At 40.2% G+C, this 27,350-nt stretch overlaps 1 protein-coding gene across 3 annotated transcripts in view; it reads right to left on the bottom strand.

Annotated features, from left to right (window-relative positions):
* Window positions 1-1,774: 1,774 nt before the first annotated feature.
* Window positions 1,775-27,350, bottom strand: part of si:ch211-214p13.9 (cell surface glycoprotein CD200 receptor 1) — a 42,478-nt gene continuing 16,902 nt past the window's right edge. The window contains exons 2-8 of one of the 3 annotated variants that reach the window (XM_067443402.1): window positions 15,690-15,794; window positions 6,965-7,018; window positions 4,983-5,285; window positions 4,517-4,783; window positions 2,630-2,747; window positions 2,477-2,540; window positions 1,775-2,364 (exon numbers count right to left, since the gene is read on the bottom strand). In XM_067443402.1, coding sequence (XP_067299503.1) covers window positions 2,272-2,364; window positions 2,477-2,540; window positions 2,630-2,747; window positions 4,517-4,783; window positions 4,983-5,285; window positions 6,965-7,018; window positions 15,690-15,735 — 945 coding nt within the window. In that variant the 5' untranslated portion in view covers window positions 15,736-15,794 and the 3' untranslated portion in view covers window positions 1,775-2,271. Of the gene's footprint in view, window positions 2,365-2,476; window positions 2,541-2,629; window positions 2,748-4,516; window positions 4,784-4,982; window positions 5,286-6,964; window positions 7,019-8,151; window positions 8,508-15,689; window positions 15,795-27,350 lie in introns of those variants that run through there. The other 2 variants (XM_067443401.1, XM_067443403.1) reach the window with 2 other exon arrangements.

The raw sequence follows: 27,350 nt of genomic DNA, 5'->3' as shown, positions 1-27,350 counted from the left end.
TGTGTTCTGAGTTTTGCCGACCGGATACGGCGGATGTTTAATCTATCAACGAGCTCCGTTTCACCTTTGTTGCTCTGGTTGGTTGTAGCGCTATCCTATCGCGTGCAGAGGGAGTTTGAAAGACATCCGTTTATCCCGCCCCTCGGATTGAGCCCTGTCAATGGTGAGTTTTCAGACTAAACATCTTGATGTGGGTCTGGCTTGTCAGGCTAGGAGAGAAGCACTGATAGGACAAAATTAATAGGAGAGCCACTATTACTGCAAAATATCAAAAGTTACAGTTTACACATTATTTCGATAGTCCACTTTAAACATTCTACTAACTATAAGTAACTTTGCAACTGTATGTCAACTAGCTCTTATTAGAGTATTAGAAAACTGTCTGGTAGGTTATGGTTAAGTGTTAGGTTGGGTTAGTAGAAAGTTAGTAGAAAGTTAGGTTGGGTTAGTAAAAAGTCAGTAGAATGTCTGTTGGGGGACCAACAAAATAAAGTTTTAGTAAATATTAATAAGACAGTCTACAAATACTCTAATGACAGTTAGTTGACACATAGTTGCAAAGTTACTTATAGTTAGTAGAATAGACTGCCTAAAGTGGACTATTAGAATAAAGTGTTACCAAAGTTGCATCCAGTCATAAATAGCATATCTGCTTATCAATCTGTCATACCTTAATATTCAATATGCAATGCGATAAATACAAAAAGTAGATAGCAGGTATTCATAATATATTTGTAATGTAAACTTTGTTTTAGTGCTGTCAATCGATACAAAATGTTTTACTAGACAATGCGTATGAATGTAAAAAAGTGATTTTGCCCGCACAATAAATACAATTTGTGTTATAGATACGCATTTCATTAGAACGTGCACTGTAAAAAATTATATGTTCAATAAGTTATGACAAAATGTTTTCACATTGTTTTAACTCATCAAAATAAGTGTTTTATTAGTTATACAAGATGTAACTCATTTAAAGTCAGTTTAACATAATTTAAGTTGAAATAACTTAAACATCCAAGTCCATTGTACTACAAAAATTCAAAATTTGCCTCTTTTTTTTTTACAGTGTGTTGATCTATAAGAGCACATTCAAAGTTAAATGCTGGAAAGACGCAGTGAGTCATGGACGTAAGAGCAGAGCAAATTTAAATATTCTTTCTAGTCTTTTTATTATATATATATATATATATATATATATATATATATATATATATATATATATATATATATATATATATATATATATATATATATATATATATATATATATATATATACATACATACACTGTAAAAAATTATTTAGAAAAAAAGTTACCTGGTTGCCTTAAAATTTTGAGTTCATTGAAATTAAAATTTTGAGTTAATACAATGAACATTTTTTGAGATTCGACAACCTTTATTAAAAGATTATTAAAAGATTTTGTAAGCATATTGGGTAATTTTGTGTTATTTCTGATGACGCAGTGAAACATGATTAATCACATTTTTTATGTGGTTCAGATACAAAAATATTTTGAGTTTCTATTTATTAAACTAATTTCCTTCATTGTATCAACTCAAATTTTTAATTTCCATAAACTCAAAATTTTAAGGCAACCAGGTTACTTACTTTTTTAAGTTAAACCAACAAAAACCACCACAAATTTTTTAGAGTGTATATATATAAAGCTGTGCGAGCCGTGCAATGAGTAACACTGTTCTATGCCATAATAAAAAACCCTTTTAAATAAATTCAAAGACCAAAAAAGAACATACGCAATACTGAAATGTGAAGTGATACTAACATTTATTTACATAATTTGAATTCTGTGCAATATATAAAATATTCTCTCTTTACAAGGTAAATTATTTAGTATTATTAGTGGACAGTGGGTAGATTTTTACATTTTACTCTCTGAAAGGAAAGATATCTGTACAAATGTGAAAAGAAAATGATTTGTTCAAATGATTAATATCTAACCAGGCTCTGTCTACAAATCTACATATTAGTGATATCGGTGATTCTGAAGTTGTCCCATTCATTCTTCATCACATACTAAGACAAATGTTCCTCTGTCACCATTTTTCATGATTTGACTCAGTGTAACTTTTGGTGCTCAAGTCAGACGCCATTTGCTTTGGGGATGCTCTCTTGAGATGACTATTTTTCCACTAGTACTGTTTTTTCATGTGCAATTTTGACCACAGACATGTCTTTGCCCTCTTAATTCTCAGTGCTCTTCTGGTATCCTGTTTCGTCATGAAAAGTGAGTGTGTGTTGTGGCTCTCAGGCGTTAAAGAGTTCAGCTGAGGAGTTGTAGATGGAATTGACTCGCTGTATATAACTTGCATAGGGTTCCACCTCTTCGACATCAGTAGGCTAAACACACAGACATACGCTTTAGTGAGCAATACAAAGCACTTTTACAATGGACTCTACATAGTGAATAATTGAGTTTGGTGTTTATACAAAATATACAGAGAGGTCTCACCTGGGGTGGTTTGTCTTCAGCTGGTGGAGAGGTTTTGGATTTGCAGCAAAGCATCTTCATTGCACTAAAGACAACACAAAGATATTAGACATCGATAAGACATCACTGTATTAATTAGTCATCATACCATGCAAAGTGATTAAAAAAACCCACCTTGTGAGCTTTCTGCGAAGTAAGTAAACCACGGTCAGAGACACAAGCATAAAACAAACAGAACCAGCCGATATGGCAATAGGCCAAATGTCCCATTGGGCATTTATTGCGGCGTTTTCTAAAAAACAAAACATATAAAAGACAGAGAGAAGATAGTTTACTTTGTAATAATATTTAATATTACCATGGGTTACATTTTCTTTAAAGGTTTCCTTGTTACAGTGTCATTATACATTTACTAAGCAATATTAACTTACTATAGATTTAGGATTAGGGCTTTGGGTTACACTTTATTTAAAGGTGTCTGTGTTGCAGTGAAATTATATATTTAAGTATAGAGTAATATGAATTATCAACATGTACTTACTATAGGGTTTGCTTGAGGGTTAGTTGCATGTAATTACGCATAGTTTACTGTTATTACTTACTGTAACATGTAACAAGAACACTGTAAACGTTACATACAATATAGTAGAAAAACCTGTTGTTTCACCCCCTTTTGTTAAAAATATGAAATCCAGTCTTTAGCACTTTACAATAAGGTCTCATTTGATAACATTTGTTAATACATTAGTTAACATGAACTATGAGTGAAAAAATATTACAGAATTGTAACTATTATTAATGTTAGTTTATCAAATATAATTGTTTATTTTTTTATCCATGTTAGTTTAGTGCATTAAGTAATAACTCTTTTTTTAATACATTTTCCTTAGTTAACATGAACTAACCATGAGAAATACATTTGTTGCTGTGTTTGTTAATGTCAGTTAATTAAAATCCAGCTGTTCACAGTGCATTAACTAATATTAGCAAGATTTTAATAATACATTATTGTATATTGATAAATGTTGAAATTAACATCATCAAAGATTAATGAATGCTTTAGCTCATTATTAGTTCATGTTAACTAATGAACCTTATTGTAAAGTGTTATTGCAATTATTAATCTTTCAGCGTTGACTGTATTAACTAATATTAAAAAAAGATTAACAAATACATTAAGAAATGTATTGCTTGTGGTTAGTTCATGCACTGTAAACAAATATATGACCAATAAGAAATAACTCATCAAAATATGTCAAGCAATATTTAACACATTTTTTTAAGTCAGTTTAACACAATTTAAGTTGAAATGACTTTGTAAGTCAGCCACTTTTTAAAAGTGTCTTAGTTTATACATTAACTGATGTTAACAAATGAGACATTATTGAAAAGCGTTTCCCACTTTAAAGGTCTCAGTTGTTCAAATTAATTAACATGAACTATGAGTGAAATATTATTCCAACATTTATTAACTGTTATTATTGTTAGTTTATAAGTTATAATTGTTCATTATTTATTCATATCAGTTCACAGTGCATTAACTAATACCACTTTTTTTTAAATAGGTAATGTTAGCACTAATAATATTGCTGTAGAAATATTGTTCATTTTTAGTTTATGTTAAATAATGAAACCTAGTTAAGTGTTTCCATAAAGTCTGATATATTGTCAAAACTGATTAGATTTTAATACAAGCCACTGTACTAAATGTGGGTAAATATGCTCCATATTTAAATCAAATCGTGTGTTTCTTTGCCAAATATTTGCAAATTTGATCCTAGTAACCTTTCCTGAATACTTTTCACACTCTCACTGGTTTATTTGTGCAATATATCAAAATATGGGTTAGCATGCATTCAATTTTAATTCTATTTTTCGTGATGTCATGATCATTTTCACCACATCTAAAATGGTGTATACGTAAAATACCTTGATTTCTTGATATTTACATATATTTGTTTTCTTCATATAAAGCTGATATTTTTGACAATGTTGTGTCAAATTTAAAAACAGATTTCACTACTGATCCACATAAGAAAACTTCTTCTAAAGTGTGTTCACCTTGTGTTGAATTAAGATCAAGCGTGCTCTTCTGCAGCACTGAGCCGTATGAGGCCACACAGCTGAGGTTACTGAGGGACACATCATCATCATCCAGACGTACTCGAGTCTCCATAATAAAAAATCTGCCATCCTTCTCGATAGAAGAGTTTGAAAAGTTTACGGCAGGTTCCCAGTGAAGAGTGGGTGGCTTCTCTTTATACGTGGCCTTACAGACGGCAAACCTCTGACCATTTTCACTGTCCAGCTGAGTTTCCAGGCGAGTAACTAAAGACAAAGAACTTTCATTTAATTTGAATATTGGTATGATATCAATACCATTGTCTTCATGGCTAACTCTAAATACTGTTTTGTACAACTAATTGACTTTTTCACTGGCTCATGATGACATGTCTATTCCTAAATTACAATATGTAACATTTGTTATTGTTACAATATTTTTACAATATATTATCTCTGTGCTCACCTCTAACAGAGACATTTGCAGCATTGCTTTCTCCTTTATATGATAAATCACAAGAGTAAAATCCTTCATCTTCCATTGAGATCTTGGGAATGAACAGATAAACTCCATTGGTGGTGTTGACCAGCCTCTTTCCATCATTACAAGTGTCGTCCGATTTGGGTGACAAACCAAGGTAACATTTTCTGCCTTCCCTGCTGATGTTCCACACGATATAAATGAATTCACTCCATTTGGCATTGGTGACATTATCGGCACACCATAAAGTGACATTGGTGCCCTCCCAAAAGATCTTCTGTTTGAAATCTTAAAAAAAAAAAAAAAAATTAAGAATTAAATATTCTATTAGAGTAAAATGTCTTTTTGTGAAATAAATAAATAAAAATGTGGTCTACTTTTGAAATATTGAAGTACATTTAAATTTAAGTGCATAAATATATGGTCAAATATACTGGTCAAAATTTTGAAATAATTCATAATTTTTGTTAAGTTGTTAAATCTCTTATGCTCACCATTACCGCGATTATTTGATAAAAATACAGAAAAAATACACTGTTAAAAAGAAAAAAAGTTGAGAAAACTCAAAAGTTTAAGGAAACCAGCTGCAGAACATTTTTGAGTTTTGTCAACTTAGGGTCAATAGTTGAAACTTATTTCATGTTAAATAGTTGAAAAAAAGTAGTGAAATGGCAAGGCTAGGCAAGTTTATTTGCACATTGCATACACAATGGCAATTCAAACTGCTTTACATAGAAATTATTTTAAATAGTTATAACATATACATAAGAAATAAGAATACCATGTGTAAGAATGAAAATAAAAACAAGGACAATTAAAACAGTTGTAAAGATAAATTAAAAAAATAAAATGGTGAGAAATCTGCCTGATTCTAAATTTGGGAACCCCTATCCTAGATGGAAGAGATGGAGCAGGTTCACAATATTTAATTGTAAATAGTATTAACATTTTTAAAAAATTACATATTTATTAAAGTATTTATTTCTGTTTTAATGCATAAGTAAAATGTATTCCTGTTATGGCATCGCTACATTTTCAGCAACATTATTTCAGTCTCCAGTCATGTCACACGAGCCTTCAAAAATCATACCAATATGATTTTTTGCTGCTCAAGAAATATTTCTGATTATTAACGATGCTGAAAACAGTTGTGCTGCTTAATACTGCATTCTTGTGTACCTTTATTTGTTTAAGGAAGTGTTAAATTAAATAAACATGACAATAAAGACATTTATAATAACAAAAGATTTCATTTTCAAATAAATGCTCCTTTTACATGTTCTATTCATCAAATGCTGAGGGGGGGGGGGGGGGGGGATTGTAATTTCCACAAAAATATTAAGCAACAAAAACTTTAATACGAAGTATCTTTACTTTAGCACATTAGCATGTGTACTCCGTTTTTTAATCAAATAAATGCAGCTTGGTGAGCACAAAGACTTCTTTCAAAAACATTTCAAACTTTTGACCGGGTGTGTAAAATTTGGGTATTTCCGCCTCTCTCTACACTAAACTTATCTCTCTCTGCCATGCCAGACTAGTGTTATCCTTTGGTGTGTCATTTCCTTTTTTAACCCTAAAAATAGTTAAAACACACACACAGCAGCTCTATTCTGACAATAGATGTAACACAGTTGGCACTTTCCATTAATAGAGTTCACTTTAGTGTCTAGAAACCATTAGAAGCATTAGAAGTACAGTTTTATTTTTGATAAAAAAGTTAAAGGACTTATCTCAGCATGAAAAGCAGCTAGCTTAAAAACATCTAACGTATACGCATTTCCTCAAAAAATGGAGATTCTATAAAATTCTATAAACATTGTGACAATCAATGTTTTCTTAAGGTCTAGATTCTTTCACTTCGAATCGATTTTATACTAATTGTATGTACTCTATTCATGAAAAGTGCCAGTTTATTTATAGAAATGAAAAAAAAGAGTAAATAATAAAAGTGTACATTGTCTGACCTGTCAGTTTTTTTTCAATCACAGCATCTTGATTTCGATGTGATTCTTGATTTCCTAAGACAGTTAGTGCACAGCATGTTAGTAACAGGTTAATGTGAGCACTCAGCACATGGAAACAGAATCATACACTCAAGTGAGTTTTCCAGTAAATTTCCGTTACAGTACATTAGTAAGTGTGGAATATGGAAGGCTTAGTACATGGATTTGTCAAATTTCTTGTTAATGTTAGTCAGAGGTGTACAGTTTTGTCCAAAGATTAGACAAACATTATTATTTTAGCGCAAGAAGAACGAGCCCTAATTCTGAAGAATATGTAGATCAAACACATGGCCTAAATCAACGCCTGCCTTCTACCACATTCAATGGCACTGAAAAAAGTCATACCACAAATGTCATTTGGTTCCAAATAAACGGCTGCATTTACTGTTCTACATTTACAGTTTCTTTTTTTAAGGTGCTTCTGTCAGCCTCAAAAACCTCAACAACTCATCTCCCCCCAAAGAATCCCCCCAGAGAGGAAGAGCGCTTCGTCATGGCATGTCCTCTCGAAATAGCAACAAACACAAACAAACACTAAGCCTTCACATGCATTCACGTGATCAGAACAGATTCCTCATTCTGCTGAACATCCATTATGAGCTCCATTGACGCATAAATTCAATATAAATGTCTTCATTTTAAGTTGAAGAATATAAAAAAATATAAAAGTAGACCTTTTCTCAAATGATCAACTGTTAGCCACAATGATTCACTTCACACTTTCAATATACTTTGTCTGACTGAATTAAACAAGGCTAAGATTTTCACCATTAAGCTGATACACAAGTATTTTGGTACACGATTACCCCCGGTTTCACAGACAAGGCTTAAGCTAGGCCCAGGCTAGTCCCAGTGCATCTTAAAATATGTCAGTTCTGTTTTGTCTCAAGACCAGTAGTTTTTTTTTCCTAAGGCACGTTTATAAAAGTTACTTAAATGTCCCAATTTAACTAAGGCCTAAACCTTGCTTAATTTAAGCCCTTTCTGTGAAACCAGGCCATAAACATATACATTTATTTAGAAATAAAATACCAAATCCGGAGCATATGCCAACTGATGCTAGACTAAGAAGATATTACATCTGAAGGCCAAATCATCTACATAGGAAAAAATCTAAAGAGTATCATATAAAATTAATTGAAACTCACCTCTTGTGTCACTTCTTGAGATAAAGATACTTAGGAGGACGATCATCGTCAATGTCTTACTGTTCGCCATCGTTACAGTAAAAATCTCCCGTCACTTCTCTTCGCTGTATTTTTTCTCTGTACTTTTGGGTTATGCGCACTTCTGTGTGTACTTCAAAGTATAGTCAAAGTATCTTTTCAAAAAGCACTGAAATGTCATGCATTCTTTTTCTTTACTGTGAAGTTAGACTGACTTTATCAAAGTCTTAAGAATAAAATAATGCATGCTGATTTGTGGAGCTTCGAAAGTTTCTCTCTATCAAACTTCACTCATTCTCTCTTTCCCTTGTACGAGTTCTCCTCGTTTTGTTTCCTTCAGCAGTGTGACGTTGTTGTACACTCCTCCATTTTTTTTTCTTTTTATCATTTCATATTCTGCTCCCACATGAAAATGCTGACTTCCTGTCTTGGTAACCACTGCAGTCATGTGAGAGCATCTTCTTCGTGCAAGAAGATTACAGTTTGTAATCTGTAAGTCACACAGTGTGATGTGTTGACTGTGATATTTAGCTGGAAGAGGCTATTTGGATAATTTTTCAATGTATTATTTCCCTCAACAGCTCAAATACATATTAAAATATTACTATTTTTTCAGTATTTTTGATCAAATAAATGTAGGCTTGATGAGCATACAATACTTCTTAAAAAACATGCATAGTGTGTCCAATCTTTTGACCAGTACTGTATTAGCATCTAAGCATAAATTTGCAAACAAAAGCTTTATTGACATGGAACAAGAATTCCTGAGAACAACATTTCAAAATCAGTCAAAAACAGGCCAAAGAAATCCTGTCTAAACAGTCATTTTAAATGTATGACATTATATGTATCATATTTATTATCTTACAGATCCCATAAATGTTTATTTGCAATTTAATCGCCAAGACAATTTATTTTAGTATTTATTATATATTTCAGTCGATTGCGCACATCTTAGTATAGCAATAGTTTGGGGGGAAAAAACACGCAGAACATGCAGGATTCATACAAACCCAAATCCAAAAAGTTGAGAGACTGTACGCATTCTGAATAAAAAAGGAATGCAATAATTTACACATCTCATAAACTTAATAATTTTTATTCACAATAGAATATAGCTAACATATCAAATGTTGAAAGTGAGACATTTTGAAATGTCATGCCAAATATTGGCTCATTTTGGATTTCATGAGAGCTACACAATCCAAAAAAGTTGGGACAGGTAACAATAAGAGGCCTGAAAAGTTAAATGTACATATAAGGAACAGCTGGACGTCCAATTTGCAACTTATTCGGTCAAATGGCAACATGGTTGGTTATCAATACCACTCAATTCATAGCGATCTACAATTTCCCATAACTGCTTCTTAGGACACAGGTTTAATAACTCATCAAATGGCACCTTACAAAACTGCTCAACTGATGTCATAATGCAACAATCTGAAATCAAATGAATCTAACAAATTCGGCCTACTCACTTTTAATCACAATTCAGCTCAGATAGTTCTTACGGTCAAAAACTGTGCATACATTCTCCAACTCCCCACCTAATCTTAACCAAAAAAAAAACCTCTAAAAAACTACTCCCTAGTCTTCATGCGCTCCCGAGAGTCAAGCCCTTTGAAGCACTCAAATACCACTGGGGTGGAACCGAACAAAAAGCTCGGAACCATGACCATGGCAGTGCACTCGACCGAGGAGACGATCCCTCGCCCCGCTGCTTGCCACATACCCCCATCGCCCCTCACAGGCCAGGGGGTACTCCCGAGACTGCGCTCTACTCAACCCGGCAGCAAGCTCCCTGCTCCTCCCCTAACCGGCGGACGGCAGCAGGCTCCGGCTCACGGCAAGCACGGCGACTCCCCCGCTCCCTCTCGGACGGCAGCAACCCCACTTCGACCCTGAGGCACGGCAGCGAGCTCTCTGTCCCACCTTCCTTGCTCCAGCACCACCGCCTCGGGCAGCCCTTGCAGTCTTCATCCATCCGCGCTGCCCGACCTCCTCAGCACCACGATCCCCCTCAGCAGCGAGGGCAGCGAGGACATGACAGCATGTCCCTCCTTCCTCCCGGGTTTTCGGCACCAGTGTAAAGAGGTTCGTTGATGGAAGGAAAGAAGCGGGAACTGACGAACATTCAACAAACGTTTTAATTTTAAAACAAATAAAAAAAACGAAAGTAAACCGCAGGTAGCCCCTCACGGACGACTGCCCGCGCACACACAACAAAACTGAAACAAAACATAACATAATTTCCAGGCCTGGTCCTCTCTCGTCTTTCGCTGCCTTCACTCCACCTTTTATGCTCTCGTCACTCGCCCGTGAGATGAGAGCGGTGTGTCGCGCAGCTGGCACTCATTACCACTCGTCACCGCCCCGCTCTCGCAGTCCCTCGCCCCGCTGCTTGCCACATTTACCTTTTCCAGAGCTGACCAAAAATCCACATCAACACTCCAACAAATGCTCCACTCTGCCTCTCCACCTAATAAAACACACAAAATAAACAAACAATTTAACCTAAATTAATTGGACAAGCCCCCATATGTTACATCCGGCTCAACAGTCCAACATAAAGCGAGACGACACAGCGGAATAAATCTAAACAAAGAAGTTTATTAAACAAAATAACACTTAGAAATAAATATAAATCAAACAATCATTAAGAGTTATGCATGAATGAAGACAAACAAATGAAACAATGACCATAAACTAATCAATATACAACCCAACCAAAACGAACTAAATTAAATCAAAAGATAAGAGTGCGTGGCAAACTGCTCCTGAACGAGTGCTGAGCAGCCACCCCGACAACCTCTTGCTCTGTGCTCAAATCAGATCCTGTAAGGAGCAGCAAGCGCACTCAATTACCCCACCAATCACTCGGCCTGCAACAAAAGGAAAAACAAAAACAACAACCAAGACAACTTAATCCTAACAGTATAAAAAGAGCCTGTCAGAGTGGCAGTGTCTCTCAGAAGTCAAGATGGGCAGAGGATCACCAATTCCCCAAATGCTGCGGCAAAAAATACTGGAGCAATATCAGAAAAGAGTTTATCAGAGAAAAATTACAGAGTCTGAAGTTATCATCATCTACAGTGCATAATATCATCCAAAGATTCAGAGAATCTGGAACAATCTCTGTGCGAAAGGGTCAAGGCCAGAAAACCATACGGGATGCCTGTGATCTTCAGGCCCTTAGAAGTAAAACTTTATAGGTCAAAAAAGAAGCCATATCTAAACATGATCCGCAGGCGTTTTCTCTGGGCCAAGGCTCGTTTAAAATGGACTGTGCCAAAGTGGAAAACTATTCTGTGGTCCGACAAATCATTGGAAAACTGGGACACCATGTCATCCGGACTAAAGAAGATAAGGACAACCCAAGTTGTTATCAGTGCTCAGTTCAGAAGCCTGCATCTCTGATGGTAAGGGGTTGAGTGCGTGTGGCATGGACAGCTTACACATCTGCAAAGGCACCATAAATGCTGAAAGGAATATCAAAGTTCTAGAACAACATATGCTCCCATCCAGACATTTTTTCTTTCAGGGAAGACCTTGCATTTTCCAACAGGACAATGCCAAACCACATACTGAATCAATTACAACATCATGGCTGCGTAGAAGAAGGATCCGGGTACTGAAATGGCCAGCCTACAGTCCAGAACTTTCACCCATAGAAAACATTTGGTGCATCATAAAGAGCTAGATGCGACAAAGAAGACCTAAGACAGTTGAGCAACTAGAAGCCTGTATTAGACAAGAATGGGACAACATGTCTCCTCAGTCCCAAGACGTTTGCAGACTGTTATAAAAAGAAGAGGGGATGCCACACAGTGGTAAACATGGCCTTGTCCCAACTTTATTGAGATGTGTTGATGCCATGAATAAAATCAACTTATTTTTCCCTTGAAATTATATTTTTTCTCAGTTTAACCATTTGATATGTCATCTATGTTGTATTCTGAATAAAATATTGAAATTTGAAACTTCCACATTGCATTTTGTTTTTATTCACAATTTGTACAGTGTCACAACTTTTTTGGAATCGGGTTTGTATTTATACTTTTTGCAGTTTAACAGACACACAAATACTAGTCCATACAACGATTAAAGAATAAAGTAGCCTACTTAAGAAAGAGGAACTTACTCATCAATCCTTGGCTTGATCAAGTTGGGCTTTAAAAGGTAATTCTCCCAGCATTATTCCTCGCCGTGTCTCAAAACGAAGTTCATGAATTGACTAAACTCGACACGTTGTGATGCAGGGGCGTTGACTGTTTGCATGTACATATTTTACTGTCTGTATGCCTAATGCAAGATGGCATCAATGTGTGTTGAAATCAAAAAAGCAAGAATATATGGGGTTATAAAAGTATTACTATTTATTATTATTAAATTATTATTACTTTTTAAATGTCATCAAAGTCAACAAGTATGTTGCCATGGCCAATAGTGAAACATCCAGTTTAGTTTGCACAAAACTTTGTTTTGTTCAACAAAAGCAGAGTTCAGTAGAGATCAACAGATAAATTAAAAGGTCAGTTCACCCAAAAAAACAGATTGTGTTATTATTCACCTTCACGTCTTCTCAAACGTGTACGGCTTTCTTTCTTCTGTGGAACATAAAAGAATATATTTTGACTGTTTTGTATAAGCAATGAAAATCAATGGGCTCCAAAACAACATTGTAATATAGCGTAATAAATATAGTGTGGTATTTTTGATTTTGCTAATTCCAGTATTTTTCACATCTAACTAGGTTGAATTCTTGGTGAAGTATTGGTGTCTAATTATGGTTAATGGACAATCCTTGCATGTTGAATGAGGTTATGAAAAACAGCACAGTCAGTTAATTCTTGTGCAGATGTCTTGCATAGTTCAGATAGTCACAGTCACAGAGGATGTGGTTAGCCATGCCCCCCTCCAATCACACATGGATATTAGCCTTTGTCAGATCAAATATGTGTTGGTGTGGTGAGAGGCCTGATGAAGTGCTACAGATTAGAAAAGAACATGCTCTTTGCAATCTGCAATGTAGTCAGACATAACCTTTTTTTCTGCTGACATATAACAAAACCTGCATTATCAACACCTTCCCCTGACACAAACAACCAACTGCGCTAGCCACTTCTTTATTTACCTCTCTCTTTAACTCATACCAGGGAGTCTACAGATATGAATAAGTTAAATTTAAGGCTTTTTAAGACCTTTTTAATACCACCGTATGGGAAATTTATTACACGTTATATTGGGAAAAATGTACATTATATTGCATACGTATATGTAATATTTAATGCAAAAAGAAAACAAAATATCCTCCTGAGACCCAAGCATAACATTTATGTTAACTGTAGTGGATATTATGTTTTAGTGATTTTTTTCTGACACCATATGCGTCACAGTTTTAATTTTCAAATAGTTTGTTGTTAAGTAATATCTCAGGAAATTGTTATGGGGTCTCAAAATCAGAATATGAATTACTAAACTTAATTATATTACTAAACAGGACCTTGATTTCATATGTCCACTATAGTGGACATCAGAGCAACTTCAAGCATGAAAATCAGGCATTTTGGAAGACAGCAGAGTGAACAGGAAAATAAATTATATATCAATATTTCCATGTAATATTAAATATTCTTGCCAATTACTACTTCCGTTAGTTCCCTTTTTCATATGGCCATTTTACACACATATTGCATGAAGAAAAATTGTATATTAAATCATCCTACAGTGCAGTGTAACAATAAAAGCCCAATTTATCCCTAAAAAATATCGTACTAACAAGATTTTTGGTGGTATTAACAATTTATTCTAAAGTAATATTTTCATCAGTACGCTATCACAAATATTTATCAAAAATTCTACAATTTAATATAGGGCTGTTACCAATCAAAACATTTTAATAATTTACAGTGCAAAATTAAAACTGCAAAAAATAAATGTTATGAGATTAATGCTTTAAATATATATTGAATAGGAAATATGAAATGTTTAAATATGTTTTTAAACACCACCAGTAGGTTGCGGTAAGACGCTTCACCTGATGGGTTCGCAGTAACTAAACAAAATGCTGTGTTGCTTGGAGAATGCAAAGTAGTTAACTTCTGCTATCATTTTTGTTTGGAACTATTTTCGCTGGTGAAACTGAACAAAACAGTCAATATTTTGTCTAAAATGTAAGTAACTTTACTGCTTGTTTGTTGAACTAGAATAAATCGAAAAATGCACTCGTGAAAATATTCAGCAAAATAGCTCCCTTGTCATGGTAAACTATTTAACTATAGGGCTATACTAGCAATAAACTAAACATGTTGAATTTACCTCAGTATGTTTCTTTTGTGAATTTCTTCACGTTTACCATGCTCATTTTCGTTAAAGTTTCTCACAAACAGTCAGGCAGCCACAGCGCGAGCCTCAACAACAGCTGATACCAGAAATCTGTGGTTTGTCCAATGATAACAGTCACTGTGTCCGTCAGACTGGATACATTTTACCGGTAGCATGACCGAAAATATTTAAGACCCATTGAATCTGATTTTAAGATATTTTAAGACTTTTTAAGGACCCGTTGCCACCCTGCATACAATAGCTTTAAAAAAAGAGTTAACCACACAACTTGATCCTATGAGTAAAACTTTTTTTTTTAAATCCATCTTTAAACAATTCCACCTCTTGATGGTGTTATTATTAGTTTAGCAAGAACAGTCATCACCCTGTAAAAGTTTGAGAATGAGCTGGCATTAGCTGGCTGAGGAAGTTCAACTGGGAATGTGTTTAAAGTAAAATAAACATGAGACTAACATATGTGATTTACTGTGGTTTTCCTCATCTCAGACCTAAATCAACAACGGTGGTCTTCTGTCTCAATATAGTGGTTTTAAATTTGAGTTTGGTTTATTTTGACGGCCACACAAGATATGATGGTAACAATATTAGTGTTGGAGATGCATTAGTACATTTGCTTGTAGTGTACTTTGGAGACAAATACACAGTGGGCACATCTCACATTCTGAGGAATCTTACCAGAAATCACCTGTGCTAAAGTGGGCCAAAGGAAAATATATTGCTCACAGGTTGCTGTACATGTTGATGTTTAATTTAAGTAACAACTTAGTTTGGAAATGAATGGTATGTTAACATAGAAATACAAATTGCATCTCAGATCATCTGGAAGAATGTGACGAGAAATGTTTGAGCTTTATATTATACTTTTGAATGTATAATATCTTGATCTTGTCATTGTTGGAAAAATGGTACATTCTCTGAAGTAAGATTTTGAACCTGATGCTTTTAATATAATGCGTTATGTATAATGTGCCATGTTTCTTTCTCTCTGAACACCCACACAAACATATTTAATGTGTGAAAAGTTAACAGCACAAGCCACAAAGAAACAATCCACTAAAATCTTACTGTGAAGGCTGTGTCACTTACGGCAAATCAGATGATCTGCGGCAAAATGCAGTGTAATGGAGGAGTGTGAGGTACTTTCGGTTGTGTCAACGTGTGATCATGTATCTCACCTCCTCTCTGCTTCACTCTAACATGAGAACAGACATGAGCCGCCATTATAGAAAGTTATCTGCCAGCAGGGGTTGGAAGTAGTTGCAGGCTAACCCAACCACAATCTGTAAAAAAAAAAAAAAAAAACACAGCCACAGGTTTATTGTTCTCACAACAGTGCCTTCACTTAACTTTATTTTAGGGTGTTAGAAAAATGAAGGTCTTCTCATATAGCAAGAGAAAACGTCTCAGGTTACGTATGTAACCATGGTTCCCTGAGAGGGAACGAGACGCAGCGTCAAAACGCTAGGGGACGCCTTTGCGTGCCATGTCATGAAGCACTTGTGTAATCAGTCCAATAGCGGGACGATACGTCACGGGCGGGTGACGTCATCGACCAGGAAGCTATAAAGCATGCCCGGACCAAACAGTCACTAGCTTCTGGAAAAGTCGAACAAATCGATCACAGGCATGCCGGGAGTATGGCATCTCGACGCAGCGTCTCGTTCCCTCTCAGGGAACCATGGTTACATACGTAACCTGAGACGTCCCCTATCTCGAGGGAACTTCGAGCTGCGTCGAAACGCTAGGGGACCTCAATACCCACGCCGCCAGAGTCCCAAATGTCTGTATGTGTGAATCAACCCAGAAACACCCGGGACCCCGGTGTAGAGGCTACATCTAGATTGTAAAACCTCACAAATGTATGCGGAGAGGACCACCCAGCCGCATCACATACCTCTGACAATGAAACTCCCGAAATAAGAGCCATAGAGGCAGCCATACTCCTAGTGGAGTGGGCGCGGACCCTCATTGGTGAAGGATGTCCGGCCGACTCATAAGCGAGCGAAATAGCCTCGACTATCCACTTGCTAAGCATCTGCTTTGAAGCCGGTTTTCCCTTGCTCGGGGACCCAAAAACACACAAACAACTGTTCTGAGTTTCGCCACAGGGAAGCCCTGTGGACATATGCATCTAGGGCCCTGACCGGACATAGCAGATTTAGCTTCTCTTGGTCTTGACTAGTGAACGGAGGCGGACAGAAAGCCTGCAGCATTACTGGTCCCGGCACATTAGTCGGGACCTTGGGAGCATATCCTTCCCTCGGGAAGAGAAATGCTTTTACCGTTCCTGGTGCAAACTCCAGACAAGAGGGTGCCACTGCCTAAGTAGGCACCCTCGAGCGTGCCGCAGGTCTGTGCCTCAAAGTACCACGAAGGAAACGCATGACCCAAGGGTGTTTCCCCAATGATGCATTATCTAATGGAATATGATAAGCAGATATCGCCGACACATATACTTTCAGTGTTGACGGAGATAACCCTGCGGAGAATTTTTCTTGTAGGAACTCAAGAACTGAACCGAACGGGCAGTTAACAGGGTCCAAAGCCTGGTGCGTACACCAGGCGACAAAAACTCTCCATTTGAGTGCGTAAAGTCTCCTTGTGGATGGTGCTCTGGAGTGCAACATGGTCTCTATCACCTCAGTAGATAGACCCGTGTTTATGAACTGGGCCCCCTCAGGGGCCAAGCCCACTGTTTCCACAGTTCCGGGCGCGGGTGCAGTACTGACCCCCCCGGCCTGCGAAAGAAGATCTCTCCTGACTGGGATTTTCCAGGGAGGACCTTCTAGGAGAGACATAATGTCGGCGAGCCATACTTGGCCCGGCCAGAGCGGGGCTACCAATAAAAGCTGAACCCCGTCCCGGCGGACGCTCTCCAGCACTCCTGGGAGCAATGCCAGAGGGGGGAAGGCGTACAGACGCAGCCTCGGCCACGTCTGTACCATTGCGTCCAGCCCCAGCAGGGCTGGATGCGTGAGGGAGAAATATGCTGGACAGTGTGTCGTCTCTCGAGACGCAAACAGATCCACCTGGGCTCGCCCAAAGCGGATCCACAGCTCCTCCACCACCTCGGGTGGAGTCTCCATTCTCCCGGCATCACTCCCTGCCTCGACAGGGAGTCTGCCGCTACATTCAGGACCCCCGGGATGTACATCGCCCTGAGCGAGAGCATCCTGCCTTGGGCCCATGTTAGCATATGATGCGTCAGCTTCCACACCCGACGCGATCTCAACCCCCCCTGGTGATTTATATACGAGACCACCGAAGTGTTGTCTGACCGAACTAACACATGGCGGCCCCGCAGGTCTGAGAGGAAGTGTTTGATTTTATATGATTGAAACACAGCCATCAGCTCCAGCTGGTTTATGTGCCAGGAGAGCTGACGGCCGCTCAGACCTTGGGCCGAGCGGCCACCCATGACCGCTCCCCAGCCAGTTAGGGAGGCATCCGTCGTTAGCGTTACGCGACGACAAGGAGCCCCCAGAACTGGACCTTGGGACAGGAACCAAGGATCTTTTCACTTCACTAAGGCACGTAGGCAGCGCCGCGTGACCTTGATCAAGCGAAAAAGGGTTTCCCCTCAGGGAGAACCCCTTGGTCCTGAGCCACCACTGTAAGGGTCTCATGTACCGCAGGCCAAAAGGTACCCCGTTGGACGCTGCTGTCATCAGCCCTAACACTCTCTGAAAGTGTTTCACAGTGAGTGACTGACCTAGCTTTATCTGGTTCACGGTATCCAGGATCGTTTTTATCCTGGGAGGGGATAGCCGAGCCGACATTATTTTCGTGTCCCAGACTACCGCCAGAAAAGTAGTGCTCTGCAGCTTATAGGTGCCAGCACACATTTCTTTCCGTTCAACCTTAGCCCCAACACTCTCATATGGGCGAGAACAGCATTTCGATGCTGAACGCCCACTGTTTCGACTATGCTAACACCAGCCAATCGTCGATATAGTTGAGCACGCGAATGCCCTGGAGTCGCACCTGAGCCAGAGCTGCATTCACGCACTTGGTGAAAGTGTGGGGTGATTAAGCTAGGCCGAATGGCAGCACTCAATACTGGTAAGCTTCGCCCCCGAAAGCAAACCTGAAGACCTGTCTGTGCTGCGGAAGGATGGAGATGTGGAAGTATACATTTTTTTAATTTTTTTTTTTTTTTTTTTTTTAGGTCTATTGTGACACACCAGTCCTCGGACCTGACGTGACACACGATCTGTTTTATCGTGAGCATTTTGTTTAGCTGATGCAGATCTAAAAATAGGCCTTAACCCTCCATCCTTCTTTGGAACTATGAAGTACCGGCTGTAAAAGCCCGACTCTCTGCAGAGGGGAGGGACCCGTGTATAGCCTCTTTTCGCAGAAGAGTCTGTACCTCTCGTTCCATGACCAGAGGCTGCTCGGGGGTTACTACCGTAGGAGTAACCCTGCTGAACACGGGTGGGTGTGACCCGAACCCTTTTTATAATGTGAGCAGGACCCATTCTGAGATATTCGGCAGAAGTTTCCACGCTGCCAGAAAATCTACTAAGGGAACCAGCCTCTCGAGGCTGGTCTCTGGATTTTCCTGGGTGGTCAGCCCGGTGTCCTGTAACGGATAACCGGCAGGTAGCAACCGAACTGACCGCCCCGGGGCCCTCACGAGAGGGCGCGAACATCCCCAAGCCGCTACGTTTCCGGGCGGACAAGGAGATATATGTTCGCCGGGGACCGCCGCGCCCTGAAGCACCAACAGTGGCAGGGTTGGCAGACCGGCCCCCCCCGATGGCACCGGGAACGAGCGGGCGCCTCGGCGAGCCGCACTCTCCCGGAGGGGACTGCCATCGGAAGTCCTGCGCCTCTGCCGTCAGGACTTCTTAGCCGAGGCCTTCCTAGCAGTAAGGACGGCCCTCAGATCCGCCCTACCAGGGGAAGGTCCCGGCTGAGCGCGTCGCCCGGATCCCCGATCTCTCTGCGGGGGGGGGCCCCGAGCGGCCACGCTCTCTCTTTGTTTTGCTCGGTGTAGGTTTGAGAAAGGATGTACTCGGCTGAGGCTGCCCCGCCCGACAGCCCCAGAGGGACATTTTGATTTATTTATTTATTTATTATATATATATATATTTTTATATTTCACATCTCAATATCAATATCCCCCAGCAGGTCTGCTTGTTTTATATGCTTGCAGGGCAACCGCCGTATACAAACCGGCGGCCGCCTGATCTGCTGCCGAATATGCCCTACCCCCAAAGCCGACTTTTTTTTTTTTTTTTTTACCGGCTTGTTGTGGGCAGCTGTGGGGCTGTGTGACGATGTGGACTCGGGGGAGAGATAGCTCGCAAGCGTCTCTTCCCCGCGAGACATCGTCGCCCTTTCTGAATGATAGATGCAGACCCATAATCTACGCGATGCCTCGGCAAACACGCGATCTGAGCCACTAAACTCAACCCCGTAATCTACACGCTGCCTCGGCAACCGCGAGATCCGCGATCGAGTCATAGAATCTATATTGTAGACCCGTGATCTACACGCTGCCTCGGCAAACGCGAGATCCGAGCCACTAGATTCAGCCCCTCGTAATCTCAAACATACTGTCTGCTCGCCATTATATTGTTCTTTCTCTTTCTTATTTTATTTATATATTTATTTATTTTTTGGCGATCTTCTTGACACTCGGCCGGCCAGTCTAAACTTAACCTGGACACAGCGCGAGTTACACCAATAGCACCTCTTTTTATGAGTGTGTGTGTGTCGTTTTCTTTTGGCAGATCATCATCAGCGCTAACAACATCCAGTTCCTCGGAGCTGGAGTGCTGCTGCGCTTGTGCCTCAGCGCGAGCGGAAGAAAACCGCAGATCCAGCGGGTAAAGGCAGAGATAGGGGATCACCCGTCTCTAACCCCGCCACTAGATCCAACTGCGATCCCCAGGACGCGAGCCTTCGCTGCGCCTCGGCAACAGCGGGACCCGAGCCCTGAGGACCGCGAGCCAAAGCACTCTCCTCGAAGAGTGCCCGGCGTGATCTTAATATGCGCATTGGGAGTCTCTCGCAATGCTCGCAGCCGACCCCCTCGAGAGCTGACTGGGCATGCTCGAGCCCCAAACACATCACACATTAGGACGTGTGTATCCCCACAGGGAGGAACACAACACCTATACTGACTTGCCATATTTCTTTCTTTCTTTCTTTTTTGAACACACACACAATAAATGGACATACAATTCACACAGAGCACTTGTGAAGACACAGAAGCTAGTGACTGTTTGGTCCATAGACCGTAAAAAAATATTGACGACTCGACATCATCCGTTTCCGCTTGCCATATTTGAAGCTTTCAGGCAGCCTTGCACGGCGCGGACATCTTGGGACCGAGTCTGCGCAGTAGCGATTTCGGGACCGGAGTTGCGCAGTAGAGCGCAGGAAGTAGAGCAGGAAGTACAGTCGCGATATCAAAAGCCCGCCCACACGCTCGCAGATGCAGAACAATTAATTATGTTGGTGTGAAATAAACAGTTATGGAAATGTAGAAATTAAAGCTAAAGCTCTAATCTGCTCCCAAAAATTTCGAAAAAAGTCCGTTAGTGCCTCAGTGACAACTTCACTCAGAGAAGCCGTCAGTCTCAGCTGTCAATCATGACGTCACACCCCCGTTTTTATAGCATCAAATAACTAACTCAAACTAAACTTATTTTTAAAACGAACACCTGAAATGAAATCATCGTGATGATAGCTGCCTTCAGTGACATATACTAACTTTGGGGAAACATTTTTGAAGTGTAATTTTATTATTTAGTTTGCCTCGTGTCCATTAGAAATCACAGAGGGGCGGCTATACTGGGACCGGTCACCGGGGGGCGATCGAGGCGCGAAAGCTTCAGTAAATGAGAGGGAGACTGCAGGCTTGGTTTGGTCCGGGCATGCTTTATAGCTTCCTGGTCGATGACGTCACCCGCCCGTGACGTATCGTCCCGCTATTGGACTGATTACACAAGTGCTTCATGACATGGCACGCAGAGGCGTCCCCTAGCGTTTCGACGCAGCTCGAAGTTCCCTCGAGATAGGGAACACATCAATGCAGTCCAGGGAGTGAATTTCAAGGGGGACAGAGTTTCAGTTCTAAATGTTACGTCTTTTATCCATGCAGTAGCTTTCTAACTCAAGGCCTATGCAAATTTCATACATAAATATGGTGGGATTTTTTGTATCTATTGTTTATGTGTGTATATATTGTGATAAAGTTCATTATTTTCCATAATGTAATGATAAAAATTAAACTTTCATATGTAGCGTCTGTGGTCTCTTACAATGAGGATCAAAGAGGAACCCTATGTTGATTGTAAAAAGGGGGGGGATAGCTTTTAACCGCATGTAAATTAAGAGCCACGCCACAGAGTCTGGGGGAAGTGACAACTTCGGCAGTTTTACGACCCCGTCCAATAACACAGGCCCTGATCGGGTCACACGACTCGAACCCTGTTTCCCCCCCCTTTTCATTCCCCAGACCGAAAGGCGCCAAGGCTCCTGTCAATACACAAGGACTCACGAGCACACACACACATTCCTTATGAAGCTTTAATTAAGACTATTCTAGACTGTATACGAGGTAGCTTGGTGTGTATATGCATGCTCCTTGACTCAGGCCTACTCAGTCATGGCATAGAAACAATGTAAGCTCATTTTAAATGCTTGTATTCCTGTGTAAAATTGTATCTCTGTTTTAATATCTCCCAGCCATAAGGTGTTTGATATCTAAATATTCCTATTTCTTTGACTTACTCAATGATGCACAAAATGGGATTGTGAAATGTATCATTAATATGTTTAGCCGACTTGGGAGTAAAACCATACAAAATCAACACCCCTTTACGACACCTCAGGAACATGCAAAATAGGCCATAAAATGAGACAAAGAGAACTTTTCCCGCTACCGAATTCACCCTCTGGATTGGGTGAATTAGCCAGAAGGGGGCGTGGATTAATTCTCTTAAAAGACCAGTGGAGACCACAATCTTCCCTCTTGACCCCCCTCTTCTTCCCTTCTTGACTTCCCTCTTCTCTTCTGGAAACTCCTCTTCAAGAAACTCCGTTTCTACAATCCGGTCTTCAACAATCCTTTGTTCCTCGTTCCATCAACTTACTAGCCACGGGCTACTTCAGGAGGTAGACCCGAAACGCCGCTAAAGGAAAACTACGTCACCTCCCGACCTCGGAGAGAACTACCTGAGACGCAGATATATATACACACACACACAAGCGAGAAGCCAAAACGAAACCAAAAGAAATGCAAGTATTCTTCTTCTTATAAAATTTAAACTGCTGTAAAGAAGGTGTGTATTGTCCCGTTGGGACAAGCTCCGTGAAGGTCGTAGTGGTTGAACTGAAGGAAGTTGTGTTTTTACCTCTAAATGCCTTGTCTCATCTCTCTCTCTCATCTCTCTCTCTCCCCCATCTCTCTCTTTTATCTCTCTCTAATCTCAGTCTATTCATTATTCTCTTTTATGTATTCTTTCGTTAATATCTACATGTCTACTTTCTTGATGCATATTTAGTGTGTACTCTCTGTGTGAATCGTAGTGTTATTTTTAGTCTGTGTTTATTAAACCTCCAGAAAGACATTTAATGAGTTGGGTCTGTTGTTCTCCCACATACACAAAGTCAATGAAACTTGCGATCTAAGTTACCTAACTGCTTATGCTACTATGTTAGTAAAGTAAACTGTATGACCATTTGAAATATTGAACTTGTCCTGATCAGTAAAGTTAATGTTTCTTATGCGCTCGTAAAGCAGTGATCCCTTATGGAGAATTGAGTTGAAAAGTCTATAACTAATTTGGTGGACGAACTTAGTAGGATAATTTCAAGCAATTTCATAAAGGGTTACTTGTATTTAATTAAACAATTTTCCCTATCGGGAAATTTTTAATACGTAATGAATGACGGGCAAATTATATTCATAAATTCATGAATATTGAATATTGAACCCCTTTTGAGTTAATTATTCCCCGAGACATTAAACTCATAAACTCGTTGTTGTTACATATTAAGATGGTGGAGATGCTGGGGGCAAGTTTCAAACGTTTGTGTGTGTGTGAGTGATATTCATATTCTATTCATTGTGTATTTTTGGAGTATTAATAACCTGCACGCGCGTTTTTGTTTCGTTTTGTTTTGGTGTTGTTTTGTGAATTGAACGGTACGCGCAAGGCGAACCCAAGCATAAACAGATGCTGAGAAATGTTGAAGTAGCCGGATTATATTAATGAAAATATGAACGGTACAAAATTCCAATTTTGAAACGAAAAACTGCAGCCGTGGGCGCAATAGGGTTATCCGCGTGATTCCCAAACGAATGTATTGTAGGAAACCCATACATTTGACTCGAGCAATATATTATGTGTTCCATCAAAATAATGAGATTTTGATGATGTCTGTAGACACGTACGTTGCGTTATCCCGCTTGATCTGAACTACAAACGTTTCTATCTGTGCGGAAGATTGGGACAGGACGAGACTCTCCTGTACAATATAAGGGGCCTCAGAATAATTATTATATCGTTAAGATAAACGATAACTCCTGGTTTAAGTCTGGCTTAGCTAACCAAAGACTTGAGACCTAAAACATTTGAATCAGAGATGCTGAAAACCGTCAGCCATATTGATAAATGTCTATTGGAGTCCATGTAAAATGCGTGAATAGGCAGACGGAAAATTCCTGCATTCACCCGTCTTGTTACGTGCATCTAGAGCACCAGTCATTTGTAGCGAAGAACGCCAGGGCGACCCAGAACTTGCAACGCCGCTTGCAAACCGCCAGAGGGCGACTCAAGAATTGCAACGCCGCTTGCAAAACGCGAAGGCGACTCAGAAATTGCAACGCCGCTTGCAAACCGCCAGAGGGCGACTCAAGAATTGCAACGCCGCTTGCAACCCGCCAGAGGGCGACTCAAGAACCAGACAAAGCCATCTGGTGAGCATTTCCGCCTAACTAACTCTAGTCTAGGGCGGGCGCAATAGCGCCATCGTGTGGATAAATTCGGATAGTTTCACTCTCCGTATTTCATTCTGCCTTAACAAAATAAGTTTGAGCCTATAAATTGTTTATTGCTTACTGTTGTACACAGTTTCATTTATACAATTTTTCTAGCAACAACCAAATCTCCTTTCTCGCTGATTAAACACCCTTATTCGAATCTGAAGTTTAAAAAGAAACATAACTTCCTCTAACCCAAAGTGAAATTAGGTTTAAGTCACAGACAGTCCAATTGGAAGGAAGGACGCCACCGTGTGGCTATACCCTGTTAAGTCAGCGCAACACTAAATCCCTACGCCCTTCCTGATTAATTCTTTTATTTGGATAACTCCCATTTAGAGATTAATCGTTATAGGGTAGGATTTTTGATTGGCTTTCTTTTATTTGATTTTCCTTACAGGCTTAGTTAAATTTCATTTAAACTTGCTTTGAATTTAATTTGAATTAAGTTGAGCTTCTAATTTTTATTTTTATCTCAATTTTTTTTTTTAATTTAATTTATAACTTTATTTTAATTTTAATTTTCAATTTTTAATCTTAATTTTTAATTTTAATTAATTTTTAATTAAAAATTATTATTATTAATTTTTTTTATTTTTTATTTTTTTGTCTTTTTATTATTATTAATTTTTTTTTTTTTCCCTCTCTGCAAAAGTTTTCTTTTCCCCTCCCATCGGGAACAAAGTTCAGTCTGGTAATTACAAACAGTATCAAAGGTGCTTTTTGTTTTATCACTACTTGACAGAAACTTTTGCCTTTTTGCTAAATTGCTCTTGATATTTAAACTTCCACTTCCTTCTCACCTACAATCAAAAGGCCTTTGATCCGGTGAACAGGGGAGCTTTTAATTCATTTTTAATTCCACCTGTTTACCCTCTGTGTGTATCCATTGTAGGGCTCACGCGTCCGAGGTGCATTGAGAATCGTCACAGGCTGGTCTCCAGAGGGGGGGTGGCCCGACCGACGTAACCGGCACCGGCTGTGTGTGAGTCTCGGTTTCTTGTATCTCTGTCCGCGGCTGTGGCACGCAGTGGCGACATCAGCAATTCGACACTCCAAAGAAGTCAACCAGTTCAGCTCACGCACGCAAGGCAATCTCTGGGACTAATCCCTAAACCGGGGCCTGAGCGGGGCCACTCTTGAAAAAGAGGGTTCTGGGGACGTTCCGATTTTGCTGCGCGGGCTGGCGGTTGATGGACTGATGTGTCGGGTTGTGTTTAAAGTCATAAGCTGTTTGAGTGGGCGCAACGCGACACAGAGTGGCAGGGGACCGGGGACACGGCAGTGGGTGTTTGGAAGCGTTTGAAAGGCCAACCACACCGCTGGGTTTCCACTTGAGCGACCTCAATTCACCCCGGATGAGCTAAATGGGACAACCCATAGTACAAGCCGAATTTTAGTATATCTTGAGCATTAAGCCTATTAATTTTCCCTAACACTCCCGGCGCGCACGCTGACATTCCTTTCATTACAGACCAATTCATCTTGTGTTTGTTTCCACTGTGCTCTTTCCTATCCTCACTGTTGGACTATCACGTTTGTGTTTCTTTCAGTTCACCAAGAGACCCCAAGGAGAATTAGATAGTCCCGGGACGACCGAGCAGCAGTTCACCAAGTGACAACCAGGGCTACCGCCCACCTAATTGTCTGAATTGTCTAATTATCTAACTGTCTACATCAGTTAGCCAAAATTCCCAGCTATCCGTACGATAGCTCGTTAGCTTAGAACAAGCTTGCATTGGCTCTCTCTCTGTGTGTGTGTGTGTGTGTGCTGTGTTTCTCTCGTTCGCAGTAATGTCCCGTGCCCCCAGCCCTGCCGTCCCGTGGGACCGCCTAACGACATGGCTGGAAGCGCTAACGGCCACCAGTCAAGGAAGTCTGGGGCAGCTGAACCAGGGACAACTGGACACAGAGCTAGACCAGCTGATGACACACGACCCCACGCACAGCTACTCCAACAAGGAAGTGGCCAAGATCCTCGGAAGCCTCGCCCACGTCCTCATCGCACAGGCACGGCTAAGCGAAGGGAGCTACGCCAACCTGGAACAGGAGGCAGCAACGCTAAAGCTTCAAGCCGAGGAGGCCCGGAGAGACCAAGCCCTCACCCAGCTTCGTCTAGATCAGCTTCTGGACACAGAGAAAGATGACGAAACAGACAAAGAACAAAGAAAAGAAATAGAAAGACTTCAAGAGACCCTGGAGGAGCTCCGTCGTGACACCGACCGACGAATACAGTCAGAGAAAGACGCCAGAAAAAACCTCGACGAAAAGCTTCGGCGTGGCGAAGCCCTCCTGGAGAGAGCCCATGATGAACTTAAAGACAGAGACATTAACGCTAAAGTCTGTGCAAAACATTTGCAGTCGGCACAAGCCGAGATTGACGAGCTCATCCAGCAAAGACACGAGCTCAAAGATGAACTTGACATGGTGCACAGAGAACTGAGACAATCATATAAAGTGCAACGTGACCGGAAGGGGGAAACACACAACACAGAGTTTCCCCTGACCGATTACTCCGCACCTTTGCACCAAGAAGCAAGAACTACGAAGGGGGATGACAGCCCCCTGTGTAAAAGATCACCTGCCAGTCTCCACGAATCCCCGTCAGCAGCAGAGGAAAGGACGCCCTTCCAGGAAGTCAAGGTCGACAGCCACAAAGCCTCAAAGAACCTTGACAAGCTGGCCAGAAATATTCCTACCTTCAGCCCAGACCCGGCAGGAGGACACGACGTCCACGCCTACTTAAAAGACATAGACTTTTACTTGCAAACTGTCGCTCAAGCGAACAACTGGGACAGACTGTACCTGCTCAGGGCCACGTCTAATCGGGACG

The sequence above is a fragment of the Pseudorasbora parva genome, chromosome 5, assembly GCF_024679245.1.
Source record: "Pseudorasbora parva isolate DD20220531a chromosome 5, ASM2467924v1, whole genome shotgun sequence".
Classification (NCBI taxonomy): domain Eukaryota; kingdom Metazoa; phylum Chordata; class Actinopteri; order Cypriniformes; family Gobionidae; genus Pseudorasbora; species Pseudorasbora parva.
The sequence above is the reverse complement of the archived record's forward strand: the minus strand, read 5'-3'. Positions and strand labels throughout refer to the sequence as shown.